At 46.7% G+C, this 24,684-nt stretch overlaps 1 protein-coding gene across 2 annotated transcripts in view; it reads right to left on the reverse strand.

The window, feature by feature from the left end:
* Window positions 1-24,584, reverse strand: part of DNAH9 (dynein axonemal heavy chain 9) — a 188,418-nt gene extending 163,834 nt beyond the window's left edge. Inside the window, exons 1-2 of one of the 2 annotated variants that reach the window (XM_077254614.1) lie at window positions 24,472-24,572; window positions 19,778-20,328 (exon numbers count right to left, since the gene is read on the reverse strand). In XM_077254614.1, the coding sequence (XP_077110729.1) occupies window positions 19,778-20,134 (357 nt within the window). In that variant the 5' untranslated portion in view covers window positions 20,135-20,328; window positions 24,472-24,572. Of the gene's footprint in view, window positions 1-19,777; window positions 20,329-24,471 lie in introns of both variants that reach the window. The other variant, XM_077254615.1, reaches the window with a different exon arrangement.
* Between the last annotated feature and the right edge of the window lie 100 nt (window positions 24,585-24,684).

Raw genomic sequence — 24,684 nt, forward strand, 5'->3', positions numbered from 1 at the left:
GGTGACGTGTGCGGTATGTGGTCAGTGCATGGTGACCTGTGTGCGGTATGTGGTCAGCGCATGGTGACATGTGTGCGGTATGTGGTCAGTGCATGGTGACGTGTGTGCGGTATGTGGTTAATGACCGGGTGACATGTGTGTGGTATAGGGTCAGTGTCCGGGTGACATGTGTGCGGTATGTGGTCAGTGTCCGGGTGACGTGTACAGTATGTGGTCAGTGTCCGGGTGACGTGTGTGCAGCATGTGGTCAGTGTCCTGTTATCGTGTGTGCGGTATGTGGTCAGTGTCCGGGTGACATGTGTGCAGTATGTGGTCAGTGTCCGGGTGACGTGTGTGCAGCATGTGGTCAGTGTCCTGTTATCGTGTGTGCGGTATGTGGTCAGTGTCCGGGTGACATGTGTGCAGTATGTGGTCAGTGTCCGGGTGACGTGTGTGCAGCATGTGGTCAGTGTCCTGTTAACGTGTGTGCGGTATTGTACACTGGAGACACATCCGGCTGCTGAGCTTTCCTATAGACCTTGATTGTATCAACCTCGGCCCAATCAGCAGAGGCTTCAGCTGCCTCCAACCACCAATTTTCTGTAATTTTCCCCCAGTGAGAAGAGTTGGGGATGGAGCCACACTGCCCTCTGGTGGTCAGGATGGGGAGCACAGCAGCTCGTTCACGCTTTGGGAAGGATTTGTAGACTCTGTATCAATAATTATCAACAGCTGGAAACATATAGGGGTGTGGCTTATTGGAAGTGGGTGTGACCACTAATTTTCATCAGATTTAGGGGATGTCCCAACTGGATTATTATGATTGTCTTAAATTGCGCCTCTGCTCCAATGACAGGGCCCTGGGTGAGACTGTGGGGGTTGCACATGTGCGGCTGTCTCCATTCCTCTCCATAGGACCTCTGACAAATTCCTGAGCACCTGTCTCCATATTCTTTCCAATAGAAATTAATGGAGAGAGCCGCAGAAGCCAATAAAAACAATATTGATGTTCCCAGACGGGATCAGACATGCCTCTGCCGATCTGCGCCGCCCCGGTGAGGCGGTCGTCATCATGGCACCCTATACACTCACGACACTCTCAGTGGCCACACTGTTCTCTGCAGGGGAGGCCGGGGACAATGCCAGGTCCCTGTGGAAACCGTGCACACAAACATGTCACTGCTAGTGGCGGCTGGCCCTGTAACCCCTGAAATTCCACCGAAGAACTGAAGGGCATCATACCCTGCATAACCCTGTGTGGGAAAAGTCACTCTATGGTTACCTGTGCTGCACTGCACTGTGTAACAGGTGGGCCACAGTCATTTTCCATCTTTATAACTGAAGAGGGGGCTCACACCCTAAATCATGAAACTCCACCACACACAGTATGATATCCCCACAGTACATTCCTCACACACAGTATGATGTCCCCTCAGTACAATCCCCCTCACACACAGTACAATGTCCCCTCAGTACATTCCCCCTCGCACACAGTATGATGTCTCCATAGAACAATCCCCCTCACACACAGTATGATGTCCCCTCAGTACAATCCCCCTCACACATACAATATGATGCCCCCTCAGTACAATCCCCCTCACACACGGTATGATGCCCCCTCAGTACAATCCCCCTCACACATAGTATGATGCCCCCTCAGTACAATCCCCCTCACACACACACAGTATGATGTCCCCTCAGTACAATCCCCCTCACATACAGTATGATGTCCCCTCAGTACAATCCCCCTCACACACAGTATGATGTCCCCTCAGTACAATTCCCCTCACACACAGTATGATGTCTCAGTACAATCCCCCTCACACACAGTATGATATCCCCGCAGTACAATCCTCCTCACACACAGTATGATGTCCCCTCAGTACAATCCCCCTCACACACAGTATGATGTCCCCTCAGTACAATCCCCCTCACACACAGTATGATGTCCCCTCAGTACAATCCCCCTCACACACGGTATGATGTCCCCTCAGTACAATCCCCTTCACACACGGTATGATGTCCCCTCAGTACAATCCTCCTCACACACAGTATGATGTCCCCACAGTACAATCCCCCTCACACAGAGTATGATGTCCCCTCAGTACAATCACCCTCACATATTGGTATGATATCCCCTCAGTACAATCCTTCACACACAGTATGATGTCCCCTCAGTACAATCCCCTTCACACACGGTATGATGTCCCCACAGTGCAATCCCCCTCACACACAGTATGATGTCCCATCAGTACAATCCCCCTCACACAGTATGATGTCCCCTCAGTACAATCCCCCTCACACACAGTATGATGTCCCCTCAGTACCAGCCCCCTCACACACAGTATGATGTCCCCACAGTACAATCCTCCTCACACACGGTATGATGTCCCCTAAAGTACAATCCCCCTCACACACGGTATGATGTCCCCTCAGTACAATCCCCTTCACACACAGTATGATGTCCCCTCAGTACAATCCCCCTCACACACAGTATGATGTCCCCTCTGTACAATCCCCCTCACACACAGTATGATGTCCCCTCAGTACAATCCTCCTCACACAGTATGATGTCCCCTCAGTACAATCCCCCTCACACACAGTATGATGTCCCCTCAATACAATCCCCCTCACACATAGTATGATGCCCCCTCAGTACTATCCTCCTCACATACACAGTATGATGTCCCCTCAGCACAATCTTCCTCACACAGTATGATGTCCCCTCAGTACAATCCCCCTCACACAGAGTATGATGTCCCCTCAGTACAATCACCCTCACACATGGTATGATATCCCCTCAGTACAATCCCCTTCACACACGGTATGATGTCCCCACAGTGCAATCCCCCTCACACACAGTATGATGTCCCATCAGTACAATCCCCCTCACACACAGTATGATATCCCCGCAGTACAATCCTCCTCACACACAGTATGATGTCCCCTCAGTACAATCCCCCTCACACACAGTATGATGTCCCCTCAGTACAATCCCCCTCACACACAGTATGATGTCCCCTCAGTACAATCCCCCTCACACACGGTATTATGTCCCCTCAGTACAATCCCCTTCACACACGGTATGATGTCCCCTCAGTACAATCCTCCTCACACACAGTATGATGTCCCCTCAGTACAATCCCTCACACACAGTATGATGTCCCCACAGTACAATCCCCCTCACACAGAGTATGATGTCCCCTCAGTACAATCACCCTCACATATTGGTATGATATCCCCTCAGTACAATCCTTCACACACAGTATGATGTCCCCTCAGTACAATCCCCTTCACACACGGTATGATGTCCCCACAGTGCAATCCCCCTCACACACAGTATGATGTCCCATCAGTACAATCCCCCTCACACACAGTATGATATCCCCGCAGTACAATCCTCCTCACACACAGTATGATGTCCCCTCAGTACAATCCCCCTCACACACAGTATGATGTCCCCTCAGTACAATCCCCCTCACACACAGTATGATGTCCCCTCAGTACAATCCCCCTCACACACGGTATTATGTCCCCTCAGTACAATCCCCTTCACACACGGTATGATGTCCCCTCAGTACAATCCTCCTCACACACAGTATGATGTCCCCTCAGTACAATCCCTCACACACAGTATGATGTCCCCACAGTACAATCCCCCTCACACAGAGTATGATGTCCCCTCAGTACAATCACCCTCACATATTGGTATGATATCCCCTCAGTACAATCCTTCACACACAGTATGATGTCCCCTCAGTACAATCCCCTTCACACACGGTATGATGTCCCCACAGTGCAATCCCCCTCACACACAGTATGATGTCCCATCAGTACAATCCCCCTCACACACAGTATGATATCCCCACAGTACAATCCTCCTCACACACGGTATGATGTCCCCTAAAGTACAATCCCCCTCACACACGGTATGATGTCCTAACAGTACAATCTCCCCACACATGGTAACACATGGTATGATGTCCCCTCAGTACAATCCCCCTCACACACAGTATGATGTCCCCTCAGTACAATCCTCCTCACACGGTATGATGTCCCCTCAGTATAATCCTCCTCACACAGTATGATGCCCCCTCAGTACAATCCCCCTCACACACAGTAAGATGTCCCCACAGTACAATCCCCCTCACAGACAGTATGATGTCCCCTCAGTACAATCCCCCTTACACACAGTATGATGCCCCCTCAGTTCAATCCCCCTCATACACAGTATGATATCCCCTCAGTACAATCTCCCTCACACACAGTAAGATGTCCCCACAGTGCAATCCCCCTCACACACAGTATGATGTCCCATCAGTACAATCCCCCTCACACACAGTATGATATCCCCACAGTACAATCCTCCTCACACACAGTATGATGTCCCCTAAAGTACAATCCCCCTCACACACGGTATGATGTCCCCTCAGTACAATCCCCCTCACACACGGTATGATGTCCCCTCAGTACAATCCCCCTCACACACGGTATGATGTCCCCACAGTACAATCCCCCTCACACACAGTATGATGTCCCCACAGTACATTCCCCTCACACACACAGTATGATGTCCCCTCAGTACAATCCCCTTCACACACAGTATGATGTCCCCACAGTACAATCCCCCCACACACGGTATGATGTTCCCACAGTACAATCCCCCTCACACAGTATGATGTCCCCTCAGTACAATTCCCCTCACACACAGTATGATGTCCCCTCAGTACAATCTCCCTCACACACAGTATGATGTCCCCTCAGTACAATACCCCCACACACAGTATTATGTCCCGTCAGTACAATCCCTCTCACGCACAGTTTGATGCCCCCTCAGTACAATCCTCCTCACACACAGTATGATGTCCCCTCAGTACAATCCCCCTTACACACGGTATGATGTCCCCTCAGTACCAGCCCCCTCACACACAGTATGATGTCCCCTCAGTACAATCCCTCACACACAGTATGATGTCCCCACAGTACAATCCCCGCACACACAGTATGATGTTCCCACAGTACAATCCCCCTCACACAGTATGATGTCCCCTCAGTACAATTCCCCTCACACACAGTAATGATGTCCCCTCAGTACAATCTCCCTCACACACAGTATGATGTCCCCTCAGTACAATCCCCCCACACACAGTATTATGTCCCCTCAGTACAATCCCTCTCACGCACAGTTTGATGCCCCCTAAGTACAATCTCCCTCACACACAGTAAGATGTCCCCTCAGTACAATCCCCCTCACACACAGTACGATGTCCCCTCAGTACAATCCCCCTCACACACAGTATGATGTCTCCTCAGTGCAATCCCCCTCACACAGAGTATGATGTCCCCTCAGTACAATCCCCCTCACACAGTATGATGACCGCTCAGTACAATCCCCCTCACACACAGTATGATGTCCCCTCAGTACAGTCCCCCTCACACACACAGTATGATGCCCCCTCAGTACAATCCCCCTCACACACAGTATGATTCCCCCTCAGTTCAATCCCCCTCACATACAGTATGATGTCCCCTCAGTACAATCCCCCTCACACACGGTATGATGTCCCCTCAGTACAATCCCCCTCACACACGGTATGATGTCCCCACAGTACATTCCCCTCACACACACAGTATGATGTCCCCTCAGTACAATCCCCTTCACACACAGTATGATGTCCCCACAGTACAATCCCCCCACACACGGTATGATGTTCCCACAGTACAATCCCCCTCACACAGTATGATGTCCCCTCAGTACAATTCCCCTCACACACAGTATGATGTCCCCTCAGTACAATCTCCCTCACACACAGTATTATGTCCCCTCAGTACAATACCCCCACACACAGCATTATGTCCCCTCAGTACAATCCCTCTCACGCACAGTTTGATGCCCCCTCAGTACAATCCTCCTCACACACAGTATGATGTCCCCTCAGTACAATCCCCCTTACACACGGTATGATGTCCCCTCAGTACCAGCCCCCTCACACACAGTATGATGTCCCCTCAGTACAATCCCTCACACACAGTATGATGTCCCCACAGTACAATCCCCGCACACACAGTATGATGTTCCCACAGTACAATCCCCCTCACACAGTATGATGTCCCCTCAGTACAATTCCCCTCACACACAGTATGATGTCCCCTCAGTACAATCTCCCTCACACACAGTATGATGTCCCCTCAGTACAATCCCCCCACACACAGTATTATGTCCCCTCAGTACAATCCCTCTCACGCACAGTTTGATGCCCCCTAAGTACAATCTCCCTCACACACAGTAAGATGTCCCCTCAGTACAATCCCCCTCACACACAGTACGATGTCCCCTCAGTACAATCCCCCTCACACACAGTATGATGTCTCCTCAGTACAATCCCCCTCACACACAGTATGATGTCCCCTCAGTACAATCCCCCTCACACAGTATGATGACCGCTCAGTACAATCCCCCTCACACACAGTATGATGTCCCCTCAGTACAGTCCCCCTCACACACAGTATGATGCCCCCTCAGTACAATCCCCCTCACACACAGTATGATGCCCCCTCAGTTCAATCCCCCTCACATACAGTATGATGTCCCCTCAGTACAATCCCCCTCACACACAGTATGATGTCCCCTCAGTACAATCCCCCTCACACACAGTATGATGTCCCCTCAGTACAATCCCCCTCACACATAGTATTGTGTCCCCACAGTACAATCCTCCTCATACACAGTATGATGTCCCCTCAGTACAATTCCCCTCATGCACAGTATGATGTCTCCTCAGCACAACCCTCCTCACACACAGTATGATGTACCCTCAGTACAATCCTCCTCACACAGTATGATGTCCCCTCAGTACAATCCCCTTCTCACATAGTATGATGTCCCCACAGTACAATCCCCCTCACACACAGTATTATGTCCCCTCAGTACAATCCCTCTGACACACAGTTTGATGCCCCCTCAGTACAATCCTCCTCACACAGTATGATGTCCCCTCAGTACAATCCCCTTCTCACATAGTATGATGTCCCCACAGTACAATCCCCCTCACACACAGTATTATGTCCCCTCAGTACAATCCCTCTGACACACAGTTTGATGCCCCCTCAGTACAATCCTCCTCACACACAGTATGATGTCCCCTCAGTACAATCCCCCTCCCACACGGTATGATGTCTGTCATGATTCTCAATGGCTAGAGAACATAGCCCAGCATATATAAGAACTAGCTCTTGGAAGATGGAATCTAAACTGACCATGAACTAAACCTGCCGCACAATTAACAGTAGCCGGGTAGCGTAGCCTGCGTTTTATCCCTAGACGCCCAGCGCCAGCCGGAGGACTAACTAATCCTAGCAGAGGAAAATACAGTCCTGGCTCACCTCTAGAAAAATTTCCCCAAAAGGCAGACAGAGGCCCCCACATATATTGGCGGTGATTTTAGATGAAATGACAAACGTAGTATGAAAATAGGTTTAGCAAAATCGAGGTCCGCTTACTAGATAGCAGGAAGACAGAAAGGGCACTTTCATGGTCAGCTGAAAACCCTATCAAAACACCATCCAGAAATTACTTTAAGACTCTAGTATTAACTCATAACACCAGAGTGGCAATTTCAGATCACAAGAGCTTTCCAGACACAGTAACGAAACAGCAGCTGTGAACTGGAACAAAATGCAAAAACAAACAAGGACGAAAGTCCAACTTAGCTGGGAGTTGTCTAGTAGCAGGAACATGCAAAGAAAGGCTTCTGATTACATTGTTGACCGGCATGAAACTGACAGAGGAGCAAGGTTATATAGAGACTCCCACATCCTGATGGGAACAGGTGAACAGAGAGGATGATGAACACAAGTTCAATTCCACCAGTGGCCACCGGGGGAGCCCAGAATCCAATTTCACAACAGTACCCCCCCCTCAAGGAGGGGGCACCGAACCCTCACCAGAACCACCAGGGCGATCAGGATGAGCCCTATGAAAGGCACGGACAAGATCGGAGGCATGAACATCAGAGGCAGTCACCCAAGAATTATCCTCCTGACCGTATCCCTTCCATTTGACCAGATACTGGAGTTTCCGTCTGGAAACACGGGAGTCTAAGATCTTTTCCACAACGTACTCCAACTCACCCTCAACCAACACCGGAGCAGGAGGCTCAACGGAAGGCACAACCGGTACCTCATACCTGCGCAATAATGACCGATGAAAAACATTATGAATAGAAAAAGATGCAGGGAGGTCCAAACGGAAGGACACAGGGTTAAGAATCTCCAATATCTTGTACGGGCCGATGAACCGAGGCTTAAACTTAGGAGAAGAAACCCTCATAGGGACAAAACGAGAAGACAACCACACCAAGTCCCCAACACAAAGCCGAGGACCAACACGACGACGGCGGTTGGCAAAAAGCTGAGTCTTCTCCTGGGACAACTTCAAATTGTCCACTACCTGCCCCCAAATCTGATGCAACCTCTCCACCACAGCATCCACTCCAGGACAATCCGAAGATTCCACCTGACCGGAGGAAAATCGAGGATGAAACCCCGAATTACAGAAAAACGGGGACACCAAGGTGGCAGAGCTGGCCCGATTATTGAGGGCGAACTCCGCCAATGGCAAAAAAGCAACCCAATCATCCTGATCCGCAGACACAAAACACCTCAAATATGTCTCCAAGGTCTGATTAGTCCGCTCGGTCTGGCCATTAGTCTGAGGATGGAAAGCAGACGAAAAAGACAAATCTATGCCCATCCTAGCACAGAATGCCCGCCAAAATCTAGACACGAATTGGGTCCCTCTGTCAGAAACGATATTCTCCGGAATACCATGCAAACGAACAACATTTTGAAAAAACAGAGGAACCAACTCGGAAGAAGAAGGCAACTTAGGCAAGGGAACCAAATGGACCATCTTAGAGAAACGGTCACACACCACCCAGATGACAGACATCTTCTGAGAAACAGGCAGATCCGAAATAAAATCCATCGAGATGTGCGTCCAAGGCCTCTTCGGAATAGGCAAGGGCAACAACAATCCACTAGCCCGAGAACAACAAGGCTTGGCCCGAGCACAAACGTCACAAGACTGCACAAAGCCTCGCACATCTCGTGACAGGGAACGCCACCAGAAGGACCTTGCCACCAAATCCCTGGTACCAAAGATTCCAGGATGACCTGCCAACGCAGAAGAATGAACCTCAGAGATGACTCTACTGGTCCAATCATCAGGAACAAACAGTCTACCAGGTGGGCAACGATCCGGTCTATCCGCCTGAAACTCCTGCAAGGCCCGCCGCAGGTCTGGAGAAACGGCAGACAATATCACTCCATCCTTAAGGATACCTGTGGGCTCAGAATTACCAGGGGAGTCAGGCTCAAAACTCCTAGAAAGGGCATCCGCCTTAACATTCTTAGAACCCGGTAGGTATGACACCACAAAATTAAACCGAGAGAAAAACAACGACCAGCGCGCCTGTCTAGGATTCAGGCGCCTGGCAGACTCAAGGTAAATTAAATTTTTGTGGTCAGTCAATACCACCACCTGATGTCTGGCCCCCTCAAGCCAGTGACGCCACTCCTCAAAAGCCCACTTCATGGCCAAAAGCTCCCGATTCCCAATATCATAATTCCGCTCGGCGGGCGAAAATTTACGGGAAAAAAAAGCACAAGGTCTCATCACGGGGCAGTCGGAACTTCTCTGCGACAACACCGCCCCAGCTCCGATTTCAGAAGCGTCGACCTCAACCTGAAAAGGAAGAGCAACATCAGGCTGACGCAACACAGGGGCGGAAGAAAAGCGGCGCTTAAGCTCCCGAAAGGCCTCCACAGCATCAGGGGACCAATCAGCAACATCAGCACCCTTCTTAGTCAAATCACTCAATGGTTTAACAATATCAGAAAAACCAGCAATAAATCGACGATAAAAGTTAGCAAAGCCCAAAAATTTCTGAAGACTCTTAAGAGAAGAGGGTTGCGTCCAATCACAAATAGCCTGAACCTTGACAGGATCCATCTCGATGGAAGAGGGGGAAAAAATGTATCCCAAGAAGGAAATCTTTTGAACCCCAAAAACGCACTTAGAACCCTTCACACACAAGGAATTAGACCGCAAAACCTGAAAAACCCTCCTGACCTGCTGGACATGAGAGTCCCAGTCATCCGAAAAAATCAGAATATCATCCAGATACACAATCATAAATTTATCCAAATAATCGCGGAAAATGTCATGCATAAAGGACTGGAAGACTGAAGGGGCATTTGAAAGACCAAAAGGCATCACCAAATACTCAAAGTGGCCCTCGGGCGTATTAAATGCGGTTTTCCACTCATCCCCCTGCTTGATTCGCACCAAATTATACGCCCCACGGAGATCAATCTTAGAGAACCACTTGGCCCCCTTTATACGAGCAAACAAATCAGTCAGCAGTGGTAACGGATATTGATATTTAACCGTGATTTTATTCAAAAGCCGATAATCAAGGCCACCAGAAGGACCTTGCCACCAAATCCCTGGTACCAAAGATTCCAGGATGACCTTCCAACGCAGAAGAATGAACCTCAGAGATGACTCTACTGGTCCAATCATCAGGAACAAACAGTCTACCAGGTGGGCAACGATCCGGTCTATCCGCCTGAAACTCCTGCAAGGCCCGCCGCAGGTCTGGAGAAACGGCAGACAATATCACTCCATCCTTAAGGATACCTGTGGGCTCAGAATTACCAGGGGAGTCAGGCTCAAAACTCCTAGAAAGGGCATCCGCCTTAACATTCTTAGAACCCGGTAGGTATGACACCACAAAATTAAACCGAGAGAAAAACAACGACCAGCGCGCCTGTCTAGGATTCAGGCGCCTGGCAGACTCAAGGTAAATTAAATTTTTGTGGTCAGTCAATACCACCACCTGATGTCTGGCCCCCTCAAGCCAGTGACGCCACTCCTCAAAAGCCCACTTCATGGCCAAAAGCTCCCGATTCCCAATATCATAATTCCGCTCGGCGGGCGAAAATTTACGGGAAAAAAAAGCACAAGGTCTCATCACGGGGCAGTCGGAACTTCTCTGCGACAACACCGCCCCAGCTCCGATTTCAGAAGCGTCGACCTCAACCTGAAAAGGAAGAGCAACATCAGGCTGACGCAACACAGGGGCGGAAGAAAAGCGGCGCTTAAGCTCCCGAAAGGCCTCCACAGCATCAGGGGACCAATCAGCAACATCAGCACCCTTCTTAGTCAAATCACTCAATGGTTTAACAACATCAGAAAAACCAGCAATAAATCGACGATAAAAGTTAGCAAAGCCCAAAAATTTCTGAAGACTCTTAAGAGAAGAGGGTTGCGTCCAATCACAAATAGCCTGAACCTTGACAGGATCCATCTCGATGGAAGAGGGGGAAAAAATGTATCCCAAGAAGGAAATCTTTTGAACCCCAAAAACGCACTTAGAACCCTTCACACACAAGGAATTAGACCGCAAAACCTGAAAAACCCTCCTGACCTGCTGGACATGAGAGTCCCAGTCATCCGAAAAAATCAGAATATCATCCAGATACACAATCATAAATTTATCCAAATAATCGCGGAAAATGTCATGCATAAAGGACTGGAAGACTGAAGGGGCATTTGAAAGACCAAAAGGCATCACCAAATACTCAAAGTGGCCCTCGGGCGTATTAAATGCGGTTTTCCACTCATCCCCCTGCTTGATTCGCACCAAATTATACGCCCCACGGAGATCAATCTTAGAGAACCACTTGGCCCCCTTTATACGAGCAAACAAATCAGTCAGCAGTGGTAACGGATATTGATATTTAACCGTGATTTTATTCAAAAGCCGATAATCAATACACGGCCTCAAAGAGCCATCTTTCTTAGACACAAAGAAAAAACCGGCTCCTAAGGGAGATGACGAAGGACGAATATGTCCCTTTTCCAAGGACTCCTTTATATATTCTCGCATAGCAGCGTGTTCAGGCACAGACAGATTAAATAAACGACCCTTAGGGTATTTACTACCCGGAATCAAATCTATGGCACAATCGCACTCCCGGTGCGGAGGTAGTGAACCAAGCTTGGGTTCTTCAAAAACGTCACGATAGTCAGACAAGAATTCAGGAATCTCAGAGGGAATAGATGATGAAATGGAAACCAAAGGTACGTCCCCATGAGTCCCTTTACATCCCCAGCTTAACACAGACATAGCTTTCCAGTCGAGGACTGGGTTATGAGATTGCAGCCATGGCAATCCTAGCACCAAAACATCATGTAGATTATACAGCACCAGAAAGCGAATAATCTCCTGGTGATCCGGATTAATACGCATAGTTACTTGTGTCCAGTATTGTGGTTTATTACTAGCCAATGGGGTGGAGTCAATCCCCTTCAGAGGTATAGGAGCTTCCAAAGGCTCCAAATCATACCCACAGCGTTTGGCAAAGGACCAATCCATAAGACTCAAAGCGGCGCCAGAGTCGACATAGGCGTCCGCGGTAATAGATGATAAAGAACAAATCAGGGTCACAGATAGAATAAACTTAGACTGTAAAGTGCTAATTGAAACAGACTTGTCAAGCTTCTTAGTACGCTTAGAGCATGCTGATATAACATGAGTTGAATCACCACAATAGAAGCACAACCCATTTTTTCGTCTAAAATTCTGCCGCTCGCTTCTGGACAGAATTCTATCACATTGCATATTTTCTGGCGTCTTCTCAGTAGACACCGCCAAATGGTGCACAGGTTTGCGCTCCCGCAGACGCCTATCGATCTGAATAGCCATTGTCATGGACTCATTCAGACCCGCAGGCACAGGGAACCCCACCATAACATCCTTAATGGCATCAGAGAGACCTTCTCTGAAAATCGCCGCCAGGGCGCACTCATTCCACTGAGTAAGCACAGACCATTTACGGAATTTTTGGCAGTATATTTCAGCTTCATCTTGCCCCTGAGATAGGGACATCAAAGCTTTTTCCGCCTGAAGCTCTAAATGAGGTTCCTCATAAAGCAACCCCAAGGCCAGAAAAAACGCATCCACATTGAGCAACGCAGGATCCCCTGGTGTCAATGCAAAAGCCCAATCTTGAGGGTCGCCCCGGAGCAAGGAAATTACAATCCTGACCTGCTGTGCAGGATCTCCGGCAGAGCGAGACTTCAGGGACAAAAACAATTTGCAATTATTTTTAAAATTTTGAAAGCAAGATCTATTCCCTGAAAAAAATTCAGGCAAAGGAATTCTAGGTTCAGACATAGGTGCATGAACAACAAAATCTTGCAAATTTTGTACCTTCGTGGCGAGATTATTCAAACCTGTAGCTACACTCTGAAGATCCATTTCAAACAGGTGAACACAGAGCCATTCAAGGATTAGAAGGAGAGAAAGAGAGGAAGGCTGCAGTATAGGCAGACTAGCAAGTGATTCAATTATGAGCACACTCAGAACTAGAGAAAAAAAAAAAAAAAAAATTTTCAGCAGACTTCTTTTTTCTCTCCTTTCTCAGCCAATAATTTAACCCTTTTTGGCCGGTCAAACTGTCATGATTCTCAATGGCTAGAGAACATAGCCCAGCATATATAAGAACTAGCTCTTGGAAGATGGAATCTAAACTGACCATGAACTAAGCCTGCCGCACAATTAACAGTAGCCGGGTAGCGTAGCCTGCGTTTTATCCCTAGACGCCCAGCGCCAGCCGGAGGACTAACTAATCCTAGCAGAGGAAAATACAGTCCTGGCTCACCTCTAGAAAAATTTCCCCAAAAGGCAGACAGAGGCCCCCACATATATTGGCGGTGATTTTAGATGAAATGACAAACGTAGTATGAAAATAGGTTTAGCAAAATCGAGGTCCGCTTACTAGATAGCAGGAAGACAGAAAGGGCACTTTCATGGTCAGCTGAAAACCCTATCAAAACACCATCCAGAAATTACTTTAAGACTCTAGTATTAACTCATAACACCAGAGTGGCAATTTCAGATCACAAGAGCTTTCCAGACACAGTAACGAAACAGCAGCTGTGAACTGGAACAAAATGCAAAAACAAACAAGGACGAAAGTCCAACTTAGCTGGGAGTTGTCTAGTAGCAGGAACATGCAAAGAAAGGCTTCTGATTACATTGTTGACCGGCATGAAACTGACAGAGGAGCAAGGTTATATAGAGACTCCCACATCCTGATGGGAACAGGTGAACAGAGAGGATGATGAACACAAGTTCAATTCCACCAGTGGCCACCGGGGGAGCCCAGAATCCAATTTCACAACAGATGTCCCCTCAGTACCAGCCCCCTCACACACAGTACGATGTCCCCTCAGTACAATCCCTCACACACAGTATGATGTCCCCTCAGTACAATCCCCCTCACACACGGTACGATGTCCCCTCAGTACAATCCTCCTCACACACAGTATGATGTCCCCTCAGTACAATCCCCCTCACACACAGTATGGTTTCCCCACAGTACATTGCCCCCACACAGTATGATGTCCCCACAGTACATTCCTCCACACACAGTATAATGTCCCCACAGCACATTGCCCCCACACAGTATGATGTCCCCACAGTACATTCCCCCACAAACTATATGCTGCCCCCACTGTACATTCACCCACACACATTATGATGTTCCAATAGTACATTTTCGCCACACAGTATGATGTCCCCACAGTACATTCCCCCCACACACGGTGTTATGGTATTAGCACTCTCTTGACCCATCCTCTGTATCTAGCTATCGCCCTATATCACTTCTCCCCTATGCCTCAAAACTTCTGGAACAACACGTCCATCTTGAACTGTCCTCCCATCTATCTTCATGCTCCCTCTTCGACCGCTTACAATCAGGCTTCCGGTCACAACACTCCACTGAAACTGCCCTAACTAAGGTCACCAATGACCTAGTAACCGCCAAGAGCTAGCGACACTACTCTATCCTCCTCCTCCTGGACCTGTCCTCTGCCTTTGACACAGTGGACCATTCCCTATTATTACAGACCCTCTCATCCTTTGGCATCACAGACTTGGCCCTATCCTGGATCTTGTCATACCTAACTGACCGATCATTCAGTGTCTCCCATTCACACACCACCTCCTCACCTCGCCCCCTATCTGTCGGAGTCCCGCAAGGTTCAGTTCTAGGGCCCCTGCTCTTCTCCATTTACACTTTTGGCCTGGCACACGGTTTTCAGTATCATCTCTATGCTGATGATACACAGATCTACATCTCTGGACCAGATATCACCACCCTACTAACTAGAATCCCTCAATGTCTATCCGCTATTTCATCCTTCTTCTCCGCTAGATTTCTAAAACTGATCATGGACAAAACAGAATTCATCGTCTTTCCCCCATCTCACGCGACCCCCCCAACGAACCTATCCATTACAGTAAACGGCTGCCCACTCTCCCCAGTCCCACAAGCTCGCTGTCTCGGGGTAATACTCGACACTGATCTATCCTTCAAACCGCATATCCAAGCCCTTTCCACTTCCTGCCGCCTTCAACTCAAAAATATTTCACGGATCCGTACATTCCTAAACCAAGAATCTGCAAAAACACTAGTCCATGCCCTCATCATCTCCTGCCTCGACTACTGTAACCTCCTGCTCTGTGGCCTCCCCTCGAACACTCTCGCACCCCTCCAATCTATTCTAAATTCAGCTGCCCGACTAATCCACCTGTCCCCCCACTATTCCCCGGCCTCTCCCCTCTGTCAATCCCTTCACTGGCTCCCCATTACCCAGAGACTCCAGTACAAAAGCCTAACCATGACATACAAAGCCATCCACAACCTGTCTCTTCCATACATGTGTGACCTCGTCTCCCGGTACTTTCCTGCACGCAACCTCCGATCTTCACAGGATCTCCTTCTCTACTCCCCTCTATGTCCTCTTCCCACAATCCCATACAAGATTTCTCTTGCGCAGCACCCCTACTCTGGAACTCTCTACCACAACATATTAGACTCTCACCTACCATCGAAACCTTCAAAAAGAACCTGAAGACCCACCTCTTCCGGCAAGCCTACAACCTGCAGTAACCACCGATCGACCAAACCACTGCACGACCAGCTCTATCCTCACCTACTGTATCCTCACCCATCCCTTGTAGATTGTGAGCCCTCGCGGGCAGGGTCCTCTCTCCTCCTGTACCAGCTGCGACTTGTATTGTTAAAGATTATTGTACCTGTTTTTATTATGTATACCCCTCCTCACATGTAAAGCGCCATGGAATAAATGGCGCTATAATAATAAAAAATAATAATAATAATATTATGCCCTCACAGTACATTCCCTCACACAGTATGATTCCCCTACAGTACATTCCCCCACACAAAGAGTGATGTCCCCTACAGTACAGTCCCCCACACACAGTATGATGCCCCCACAGCACATTCCCCTATACACAATATAATGTCCCCACATTATATTCTTCCCTCCACACAGTGTAATATCCTCACAGAACATTCCCTCCCACACACGTAGTTTCATGTCCCCATCGTACATTTTCCAGACACTGTATGATGTCCTCATAGTACATTCTCCCCTACACACAGTAGGATGTCCCCACTGTTCATCCCCCCACACAGTATGATGTCCCCACAGTACATTGTCCCACACACAGTATGATGTCCCCACAGTACAATGTCCCACACACAGTATGATGTCCCCAGAGTACATTCTTCCCCACACACAGAATAATGTCCCCACAGTACATTCTTCCCCACACACAGTATAATGTCCCCACAGTACATTCTTCCCCACACACAGTACTTACAGTACATCCCCCCCCCACACACACACACAGAGGGATGTCCCCACGAGGGTACATTCCGACCCACACAGTATGATGTCCCCACAGTACATTAACCTGCACACACAGTATGATGTCCCCACAGATGTCCCTGCAAAATACGTTACAATGCAGGGTCTGATGGCAGCACATTATCAGTCAATTAGGTCCTGGCTGACATTGCCTTAACCTTGGCACTTTGTGGCAGCAAACAAAGTCATGACCGAGTAAACAAAGCTGTGACTTAGCAAATAAAGTCATGAGTGAGCAAACAATGCAGTGACTGAGTAAACATCACCAGTTTTCTTGGTTTGCTTTGAGCATCAATTCTTCCAATTTTTCAAGTTCTCTGCTTGCTGTCAGTGAATAGGGACATTCTTCTTTGCAACTGACTAGTGATGAGCGAGTATACTCGTTGCTCGGGTTTCCGAGAGCACGCTCAGGTGGTCTCCGAGTATTTTGCAGTGCTCGGACATTTAGTTTTCGTCGGCCTCAGCTGCATGATTTACAGCTGCTAGCCAGGCTGAATATATGTGAGGAATGCCTGTTTGTTAGGGAATCCCCTCATGTATTCAGCCTGTCTGGCAGCCACAAATAATGCAGCTGAGGCGATAAAACTAAATCTCCCAGCACTACAAAATATTCGGAGACCACCCGAGCATGCCCTGGGAAACCCGAGTAACGAGTATATTCACTCATCACTACACCTGATGTGTTTCCGGAATTTTGTGCAAAGTCAAAATTTCTCTTTCGGCCCTATTCATTATGGCATTTCAGCTTTTTTTTTTTTTTTACCTTACCCCAAAATCTTTTCATATCCATCTTTTATAAGCGTTTTATAGTTTTATTTTTTAGATTCGATTTTGTGGTCTGGGCTTTTGGTTTCCAGATATATACAATTGACTTATCCATCACATGTCACAACATTTTTGAACAAACATACCCCACCCACACACAAAAATACAGACACCCACTGAAGTTATTTTTTTGTTCTTGAACACTTAAAATTTTTGTTAAAATTTTGCCACATTTTGGAGGATTTTTTTCTCCAAAAATGGTGCCAAAAAAGTATGAGACAAGAATAAAGATTGTGAAAAATTTATGATAGATTTGGTAAAGAAAAATCGGCACAAAATACCACAAGATAAAAACCCACAAATGATAAATCGGACCTTTAAATTGACCCTGCGCCCAGCTCGCCTCCTGTCCTGCCAGGTAACACAGAAATGGCGCTCTAAATTGAATACCACCCTGCACAGATCTTTGAAGTGAGATTGATGGCGGCAAGTAACCGGAGACACCATTCATTATGATCCGCACCATTGTGCCTCATCTCAGCCTTTATTTTAATCCACTAATGGGAAGGGGGGTCCTGTATAAAGTCGAGGGTGGGGGGACATTTCTTATAATGAGGCAGTAATAAGAACCTGCATTATTGCAGGGACACGGGTCAGCGACCAGACGGGAACCTGGGCCACGATATCTGGCGTCTATTCGTGTGCCCGTATCAGCTGTCACTCAGCGCTGTGAAATCCCTCCTGATCTGGTCCTCATTCTCGAATTCTATTAATGAACAGGGGAGATCAGGATGAACAGATCCCCATGCTCTGACGATAACCCTTTTAGTCACCGCAGTACGAAAATTTCCTCAACTTTCCAATCCTTACCAATGTTTTCCACCCGGATCAAAATCTGCAGTGAAAATCTGCCATAGAAATTGACATTCTGTGGCTGATTTCAGATCTCAGATTTGTCATTCTCTGCGGATTTTACCTACAAGAAATCTGCCCCGAATGCAATCGCTGATTTTCTGAGGTTTCAAGAAATTTTTGAAACAGAAACGTATCGGAAACTCTACAATTTTTTTTCTTTTTGAGACACAAATATAGAACATAAAGCAATTTTTTTTATATTTATACTTTTTACTGATCACGTTTCACACCAAATAACCTGTTGAATGAACTCTCCAGGTTATTACGGTCGTGTTCACAATTAATATGTGTATTTTTTTTTTATTACGTGCATATTGCAATAAAATGTATTTCATATGAACAAAAAAATATTTATTTTTTGTGGTGGGGGACATTTAATTTTTTACAAATTTTTTTTATTATTATTATTTTTTACAAATGTTTTATATGTGTATACCTTTTTTCACATGGCTTGTCCCCAAAGAGATCATCAGAGATTCTGGCGGAACATTTTCCCCCCGTTATTTACCTTTTTTTTCACTGTAACTGGAATAAATATAGGAGCCCGAGTTACAGGGGAAATCAGCCCACTATAGTGACATAAGTCTAGGACCCTGAAGCTCTGCTTTGCTGGCAGACACCTGGCGCTCAGGTGATCACCAGGTCCTAAAGAAGGATCAGTTGATGCTTCTGTGCACTACATAGAGCTCTTTGAAGGCTGTGGCGCCGGCAAAATAGAAGACAGAAGTAGTTGTAATCTGCTTGTGTCTTCTCCCTAGGATCCACAGCGGTGTTGACAGCCGGGAACCCAACCTGCTCTTGCTAGATTCCAGCTGGTTTATCCCCTCGACATAAACGTACAATAGCACGAACGTAAAACCACTAAGTTCAGGAGATGTCATCCCCTTTAGCGTCACTACAAGTGGACCTACCCTATGGGATTTTACACCGGTATGTTACATGCTGGCAGGGGATCAGCTGCCTTTACTTCCGCAGGTAAATTCTGCAGCTTTCCCATCCTGTGTGTAATTATCTGTCCTCTCCACTTGACACAGGTACATTAATTGACATGACAGAGATTTCGAAATTTAGTGAGGAATTGTAGCACATATTTGTGACTGCCATATGATTACAGAAGAAGAAAATCCCAATCTAGGTTAATTCACGCAGCAAGGTCATATTGCGTTTTGGGCCGCAATCTTCAGACGATGCAAAAAAATTGTGTGAATAGACCCTGAATGGGTGTCACCTTCATAACATGGAGGGTCAGGGACTTGGAAGGGGTTTGGACTTCTATTAGCCTCTAATTTTCAGGTAGGTCCTTACCTCTTCCACCAGTGCGGAGAAGTGGTCCAGGGGCAGGTAAGACAGATCCCCATATATCAGGCTGCTCCTCATGGAGTCCGAGCTCAGGGAGACATTGGACCTCTTCAGGAAATACACGGCTTTATTCTTCATGGAGTTGGGAAACTCAGACAGGGGGACCAGCAGCCCGGCCGGGTTGAGTGCCACCACCAGAACTATCCGATCTGCCTTCTCCAAGAACTCGTTGAAGATGGTCTTGTTCTCCTCGGAGGATAGGCATTTCTGCCAGCGGTCCAGTTTCAGTTTCAGAGTCTTCAGGACGTATTCTTCTATGAACTGCAGTCTCTTGTCTGCAGCAGGGGCCGCCGGTTCGTCCATGTTTGTAAGGTGGCAGAGATTTGTTCAGTTCATGTATGGCCGGGGCTGGGGAGAGTGAGAGGACTGAAGTCTCCAGGCTCGGATGCCTCTTTTCTTCTGTCTCGGTTGCTTTGGTAACTCTGTTTGTATTCAACACGTTGTAGAGAGTTGTGGTTGCTGCAGTTGGGACAATGGCCGTCCTCTCCAGGGGGAGGCTGTGGAGACACAGGTGGTTGGGTTACTATTGTATCTACAGACAGACACTCTGATTAACTCGTCCAACCAGGTGGAATGGCCGCAGTAGGGGACTGGACCGAAATATTGGTAGGGTGCATATACATGACACCACAAAACCGCAGCAACTGCCTTTTTCGCGGCACTGTCATATAAAAGGCATAATCACACCTGGGGCCAAATTCACCAAAATGGCGCAAAGTAAAAAATGGGCTTTCTTCCTGTCAAGAACAGTTTTGGGACCAAAATTTAGCAAGCGAGAGGATGGGTGGAGGGACTGGGGTGAAGTTGAACCCCGAGTTTGTGACTTTTTTTTTAAAGTTGTGATTGACGAATCAGACGAAGACATCTGGAATCGCTAAACTCCACCCGCAAAGTGGAAAGCCAAAAAATAGGAGAGCACATAAGAAATAGACAAGCGTAAAATAGGCGCAAAACACGTAAAAGTAGACAAAAAAACAGGTAAAAGGATATGATTAATCAGAGCCCTAGCGTATATACATTTTTTTTTTCACAAGAATGGCGCAGTTTTGCTACGATTGCAAAAATTGTTTGGAAAGACACATGACTCCCTGGAGGACAAAAGAATAAGAAAAAGCTATGGCTCGAGGAAAAAAAGCAAAAGAGCAAAAACTAAAATTGCCACCGGCCTGTCACGTGTCTGACGTCGGGCTCTTATCTCATATATTTGCTTGCGCTATTGATCCATCTGTCGCCTCTATTATCCGCTTTGTCTTCGGGATAGTAAATGTTAGTTATGAAGTCTGAGTCCACATCAGATCATTACAGCTGAGGTTTCGTTACACAGTGACCATAGATTGTATGCTCTGTGCTAGTGGTGTGGAGGCTAAAAAATCCGCACCAGCACTATCCGGGTTGGTCACTCGCCGGCCCCGGGACATGTAGGTGGTCACTAGCAAGGAGCGAATGTGCTCAGATATTGTCCCTTTAGCTGTACGAGAGCTTGTTTTTTTTGAGGGACAAGTTGTAGTTTTGATTAATTTTATCATGTATTGTTCTCAGAGACGGAAAAAAAATTACAAGTACCGTAATAAAATGATTAAAAAAAAAAATCCCACATTATTTTTTTATTTCTTTTTTTACGCGAATCTTTGTGCGGTAAAGAAGTAAAAATAACCATGAAATGTGCTTCTCTGGGTCAGCAGAGCTTGTATGGATTTTTTTCTATATATATATTTTAGTTGTTAAAAAAACCTAACATTTGTAAAAAAATGGATTTGTGCCCCCTTTTTCTGAGACACAATACCTTTTTTTTATGTTTGCGTCTATGGAGCTGAACGAGGGATTGATTTTTGTTAATACCATTTTGGGGTACATGTGATTTTTTTTCATCGCTTTTTATTGCATTTATTTGGCCATAAGTGACCAAAAAACATGGATTCCAAATGTTTTTTCTTTCTTTTCATGTCGTTTACCTTATGCAGTAGTGTAACTACCAGGGGGACTGTGACATTCTGGGGCAGATCAGGAGAATTGATTCCCCTACAGTGCCACCAGGCCCCTAAGGGGCCCTTAAGCAAGAAGGGGGCCTAGCAACAGGTCCCCCGCCCGTCATCGCAAGTTCTGATAGTGCTGATACAGGTGAAAGCAAAGAAGAGACAGGGAGTGTCACGCTCCATCTCCCATCATCCCCCTCTGCATCTGACATCAGTGGCACAGACACTAGAGACCTATGGGAAGTGCATTATATTATATATAGAAGCCTATGGAAAGTGCATTATACTATATATAGAGGCCTATGGGGAGTGCATACTATAAAGGCCTATGGGGAGTGCATTATACTATATGGAGACCTATGAGGAGTGCATTACACTGCATAGAGGCCTATGGGGAGTGCATCGTACTATATATAGAGGCCTATGGGGAGTGCATCGTACTATATATAGAGGCCTATGGGGAGTGCATTATACTATATGAGGCCTATGGGGAGTGAATGATACCATATAGAGACCTATAGGGAGTGCATTATAGTATATAGAGGCCTATGGGAGTGTATTATACTATTTAGATGCCCATGGGTAATGCATTATACTATATGGAGGCATATGGGGAGTGCATTATTCTATATGGAGGCTTATGGGGAGTGCATTATACAATATGGAGACATATGAGAAGTGCATTATACTACATAGAGGCCTATGGGGAGTGCATCATACTATATATAGAGGCCTATGGGAAGTGAATTATACTATATGGAGGCCTATGAGGAGTGCATTATACTATATAGAAGCCTTTGGGGAGTGCATTATACTATATAGAGGCCTATGGGGAGTGAATCATACTATATAGAGACCTATGGGGAGTGCATTATACTATATGGAGGCCTATGGGGAGTGCATTATACCATATAGTGGCCTATGGAGAATGCATTACACTATATAAAGGCCTGTGGGGAGTGCATTATACTATATGGAGGCCTATGGGGAGTGCATTATACTATATGGAGGGCTATGGGGAGTGCTTTATACCACATAGAGACCTATGGAGAGTGCGTAACACCATATAAAGGCCTATGGGGAGGGCATTATACTATATGGAAGCCTATGGGAAGTGCAGTATACTATATGGAGGCCTATGGGGAGTGTATTTTACTATATAGAGGCCTATAAGGAGTACAGCATACTATATGGAGGACTATGGGGATCCATATTTGTAATAAGGGTCTCCAGGTTGGGGGCCCGCTCAGAAGTTTTGCTACCTCTGAACCAAAACCCCTAGCTATGTCTCTGACCTTGCGGGTTAAATAATTTTAGATATTCAGACTTTGATGGACAAGGCAATCACACATTTTTCATTTCTTTACTTATAAACTGGGGAAACTGTTTCGTAAATGTTTAAAATATTTTTAAACCCCTTTTTCCATTTATACTTTTATTTTTTTTTAGGGGATTTGAGCCTTCAATCGTTTTCCTTTATATTGCAATTTGTCTTGGGCTTCATGGGAGAACAGGGCTAATGATTGGTTGCAGCGGTCACGAGAATGCACCACCCAACTTTCCTAAATCTCACACAACTCCTTTGGGGTGCGTCCATCTATCTTTGCGCTCAGGTCAGAATATATGAAGCTGTCGAAATCGGGTCAGGAGACCGGCGACCGTTGCGTGTGAGCAGTATAACCCCATAGATGCCGCAATCTATCGTGGCAGAGGCATTTAAGGGGTCAGTGGCCCACTGACAGTCCTCCGTTTCTGCCATGTTTCTACACATTTTTTTAACAAATGTACCGACATGGGTAACAATCTTTCACGCCCTTTGGGAGCCATTTCCAGATTCAATTCCTGCGATTAAATTGTAAAACCGATGGCGACGACAAGGCAAGATGAAATGTAACGCTAAATCTCATCCGATAGTCATTCTTCATGGAAGTGATGGTAAATGTTCGCTAAAACACCTCAGAATAAATGAGCCAAAAGCATTGGAAAAAAAACACCGCCATGAAAGCTTTAGAAATGGCGCCATGTTTATAAAAGTTCGAGCTTATCTTACAGGATGAGCGCCACTCTAAGCACAAAGAAGAGACATCTGCGAATGGAGACTTGAAGGTGTAAAGCTTCAAAGAAAATGGCACCATTTTGTCTGCAAAGTGTCGACGCAGCGAACAATGTCTGGCGAGCGAACTACTAAAAGAAAATGGTGCCCTGGAAGCCATGTTGGGTACTGGTGTCAAAAAATATGTGATCATCGAATGATGTTAGTGAGTAGAGCCGTAAAGGAGCAAATCTTTAAAGAAAAGGACATCACGGAAGCCATTTTGTGCATGTAAAAACATATGACAGGAGCGAGCGTCTTCAAGTGGCGTGAATCTTTCAAAGAAAAGCAATTTCTGTCTACAGAAGTGACGTAACAAGCAGTGAACCAAATCTTGAAAGAAAATGGTGCCCTGAGTAACAGAGTTATAGAGTTGACCACACTCAGTACATAAAACCTGGACTAAAAGCATCTGTCTCTGAAAGCCGCCATTTTAGGCTTCCCTGATGCCACAGTTCTGAGGTAAAACTACAAGTCCAGGTGTCTGCCGCTATTAATAATCACATACATGATGATTTTTTAGTATTAAAGCCACTTTCTACCTCATATTATAACATTTTCCTCAAAATACATACACCTTGTGCAGGAGAAAATGGGAGGTTGTGCAGTTTCCCGCCAAGACTCTAAGCCGCCATTTTGTTCAGTCAGTGACAGTCGACTGCTCTGAGGTGAGTTGCGGCCGCGATATTGTACCGTCCACCAGAGGGCGCGCTGACACCAGCCAGTATATAAGGAGGGAGAGCGGCCGCTGGCGTTCAGTCTCTGAGCTGTGCGGTCAGGAGTGCGGA

The sequence above is a fragment of the Ranitomeya variabilis genome, chromosome 4 (assembly GCF_051348905.1).
Source record: "Ranitomeya variabilis isolate aRanVar5 chromosome 4, aRanVar5.hap1, whole genome shotgun sequence".
Taxonomy (NCBI): domain Eukaryota; kingdom Metazoa; phylum Chordata; class Amphibia; order Anura; family Dendrobatidae; genus Ranitomeya; species Ranitomeya variabilis.